Here is a 3,891-nt window from a genome sequence, read left to right on the forward strand (position 1 = left end):
GACATAACTATTTGTTATGGTCGTTGTTATGGTAGCTAGATGAGACACTTCTCATTTTCTTTTGATGCTTCTCCATCTGGTTCTTATTTTAACCATCTCATCTCACCTCTCCTCCCCTCTCCCCTCCCCTCTCTCCCCCCTCTCCCACCTCCTCTCTCTCTCTCTCTCTCTCTCTCTCTCTCTCTCTCTCTCTCTCTCTCTCCCCTCCCCTCTCTTCCCCTTCTCCCACCTCCCTCTCTCTCTCCTTCTGTCTCTCTCTGTTCCCTCACCTCACTTCTCCCTCAGGTTATGAACAGCACCCCCCCTGATATCCAGTTTCCCTCTTCTCCTCCCCCTGCCACGGCCCCCCTCAGAAGGGCCCCTGCGGACCCCCCAGCGGCCCCCCAGCCCCGAGGCCCTCAGGGCAGCCTGAGCAGTGGAGCGGGGGCCCGGGCGGTCCTCACCCAGAAGCTACGTAGCCTGGAGCTGCAGAGCTCCTTGCCTGGGTCGGGGAAGAGCCCCCGGAGCATGGCGCTGGACCCCTCCTGCCTCCTCAACCCCCCCAACACCCCCCAGGGTCTGGAGCGAGGCCCTCTGGAGCGAGACCCTCTGGAGCGAGGCCCTCTGGAGCGAGGCCCTCTGGAGCGAGACCCTCTGGAGCGAGGCCCTCTGGACCGAGGCCCTCTGGAGGCAGGGCTGCAGGAGGGGCCGCGAGGACAGACGCCCAGTAGGTTGGCCAATCAACACAGTATATACATATATGGTATATACCACACACACACATAGGGCTGGCCGATATCTTTAAAAAAGTATATCTCGATATTGTCAAAAAAATTACGATATTCGATATATTTACATTTAGTCAATTAGTAGACGCTCTTATCCAGAGTACAGGGACATTTCCCCCGAGGCAAATAGGGTGAAGTGCCTTGTCCAAGGACACAACGCCATTTAGCACGGCAACAGAAATATACATTTTGATCTGTTTGCATTTGCATTTAAATAATAAAAAACATGATTTCCTCTGCCCCCATTAGAAAACAACAAAAACGATTTAGATTGTTGTTGATAGAACAGCTATTGTTACAAAGTAAAACATGTGTAGTGCAAATTTAAGCAGTTGCCATAACATGGTACTTGCAACTTGACAAAATGGACCTCACATGGAACAATTCATGCAGAGGTCCTTATGTAGACAAAAAGAGAGGCAAAAAAAGTGCCTGTGCGCGTCCAATTTTCAGTTTGTAACAAACGGTTTAACATTTTACATCGCCGTCAAAATTATTGCGACATTATCGCTAATATTCGATATATCGCCCTGTCCTAAACACACATGATGGAGGTTTACAGCTGGCTAGACCTGAGGAATTTGGTAGGGGTAGAAGGGAGTTAGGGGAGGGGGTAACAGGAGGGGAGAAAGAGAGAGGACGAGATGGAGAGAGACAGAGAGAGAGAGGCAGAGAGAGACAGAGAGAGTTAGAGAGAGAGAGGCAGAGAGAGGTAGAGAGAGAGAGGTTGAGAGAGTAAGGCAGCGAGAGATAGAGAGAGAGAAGTAGAGAGAGAGAGTCAGAGAGAGACAGAGAGAGGTAGAGAGACAGAGAGAGTGAGTGTGAGAGAGTTGGTGTTTAGGCTGGTCAGGTGGTGGTGACCGGCCACTGCCCCACATGGTGATTCCCCGGATCAGCTCTCATAGCACTGTTCCATCATGTCTCAACATGTGTTTAGTGTGTTTTAGCTTGAGTCCTGTGCGTGTTAAGCATGTGTCTGGTCCAGCCTGGTTCTCATTAGCATGTCTAAGCTGTGAGAGTACCCCTTTTGGTTTACAGGCTGGTCTCAGGTCAGATCTAACAGGCTGGTCTCAGGTCAGATCTAACAGGCTGGTTTCAGGTCAGATCTAACAGGCTGGTCTCAGGTCAGATGTAACAGGCTGGTCTCAGGTCAGATCTAACAGGCTGGTCTCAGGTCAGATGTAACAGGCTGGTCTCAGGTCAGATGTAATGCTCACACTTGCTGTAATGTTTACCCTGCATCTGTCTCTCATATTGCCCCAGCGTGTGTGTGTGTGTCTCTGATCATAGTATAACGTTAGAACAAGCTCAGGTTAAGTTTGGTTCAATAATCTCTTTGGACTCTTCTCCCTCTCTACCTCTCTCTCTTCTCTCTCTTCTCTCTCTCTTCCTTCTCTCTCTTCCCCTCTCTCTGCCAGCTGTCGGCTGTAGTACCAGGAGGACTGGTGATGATGATGTGTTCATTGTGGAGCTGCACAGAGGTCCTCACGGTCTGGGCCTTGCATTGGTGGACGGACTGGTGAGTGACAGCTGAGCTGACCAATCACATTCTCCTCCTTCCACCCGTTGTATAGGACAATGGAGAATAGCTGAAGCAATTTTATAAACGACTGAAAATGTAAGATGATGTACAGTGTAGCTTGGTGGTTGGAGCATTGGGCTGCAGGGTCTTGATAATATAGGAACCTGACTGCACCTGGGAGACTTGCTGGACACAGCTCCCCCTCTAGGCCTTAGAGAGAACTGCAGTCCTGTAGTGTGTAACAGTCCTGTCGTCCTTTAGTCGTGTACAACATCATAGTTAAGGTTTGTGTGTCACAGACCTCCCTCCTCATCCTCTCTCTCTTTCCTCTTTCTCTCTGTCCTCTATCTCTCTCTCCTCTCCCCCGCTTTCTCTCTTTCCCTCTTCGTCTGTCTTCCCCCCCCCTCTCTCCCCCCTCCACGTCTCTCTCTCCTCTCCCCTTCTATCTCTCTCCTCTCCCCCTCTATCTCTCTCCTCTCCCCCTCTATCTCTCTCTCCCTGTTCGTCTCTCCCTCCCCCCTCCCCCTCTCTCCCCCCTCTCTCTCTCTCCTCTCCCCCTCTTTCTCTCTCTCTCTAGAAGTGTTCTTTGAGGGTGAGTGGTATTTACATCAAGTCAGTGGTTCCAGACTCTCCTGCAGCAGGCTGCCACAGACTGGGACCAGGCGACCGCATCCTGGCTGTGAACGGTATCAGCCTGGTGGGCATGGAGTACCACGTGTAAGTCCCACAGTATGGTACTCCCATAGACCTGGAGTTACTCACACATTGTGTAGTATAGTATAGTTACTCTCTCTACATCCCTCTCTCCCTTCTCTCTCTAGTGCCAAAGAGAAGAACCATAAGAGCATGTAGTTAAACAAGTTACAATTAAACAACATGAATCGCTATAAGTGCAAGTGTACCTGTGTCCCTCTCTCCCTTCTCTCTCTACATCCCTCCCTCCCCTCCCTCCCTTACAGCGGCCGTGAGCTGATTCGCTCGTCGAGAAAAACTTTGCGACTGTTGGTGGCCAAGACAATCTCAGCCCCCGGCCTCACCGCAGCCCCCGGCCTCACCGCAGCCCCCGGCCTCACCGCAGCCCCAGGCCTCACCTCAGCCCCAGGCCTCACCTCAGCCCCCGGCCTCACCGCAGCCCCAGGCCTCACCTCAGCCCCAGGCCTCACCTCAGCCCCAGGCATCACCTCAGCCACTAGGTGCTGAGCTCCAGACCCTGGAAGCCCTCTGTGACCCAGTTGGTGGAGAGAGGAGGATGACTGTGGTTACAGAAGGAGGTGTGGAGAAGAGGGAGGAGAAGAAAATAACTGGAGGGGAAGAGAGGAGAGGAGAGATGGGACGTGAGGAGAGAAGAGGAGAGATGGGACGTGAGGAGAGAGGGGAAGAGAAGATAGCCGTGGCTGCGGAGGGCAGAGCCAGGCTGGACCACAGAGCTATTTTTGCCTCTACAAGATCATTTCTGGCTGCTGGCGAGGAGGGACAATAACAGTCAGCTCCACTAGCAGCTACAGACTGCCACCTAAATACTGACTCAAACTGTTATTCCTCCTCATCTACCAACGTTTTTCTGAACCTTTCTGACCTGAACAGATCTCACTCTGCTGTTCA

The 3,891-nt window shown here is 52.0% G+C and overlaps 1 protein-coding gene across 1 annotated transcript in view; it reads left to right on the forward strand.

Moving 5' to 3' along the window:
• The window catches only part of LOC124479541 (ras-associating and dilute domain-containing protein-like), a 15,080-nt gene extending 11,484 nt beyond the window's left edge, over positions 1-3,596 (forward strand). Inside the window, exons 10-13 of the mRNA XM_047038315.1 lie at positions 286-706; positions 2,186-2,286; positions 2,867-3,006; positions 3,249-3,596. Coding sequence (XP_046894271.1) covers positions 286-706; positions 2,186-2,286; positions 2,867-3,006; positions 3,249-3,489 — 903 coding nt within the window. The 3' untranslated portion in view covers positions 3,490-3,596. The remainder of the gene's footprint in view (positions 1-285; positions 707-2,185; positions 2,287-2,866; positions 3,007-3,248) is intronic.
• Positions 3,597-3,891: the final 295 nt, after the last annotated feature.

Source organism: Hypomesus transpacificus, chromosome 17 (genome assembly GCF_021917145.1).
Source record: "Hypomesus transpacificus isolate Combined female chromosome 17, fHypTra1, whole genome shotgun sequence".
In the NCBI taxonomy this organism is placed as follows: Eukaryota; Metazoa; Chordata; class Actinopteri; order Osmeriformes; family Osmeridae; genus Hypomesus; species Hypomesus transpacificus.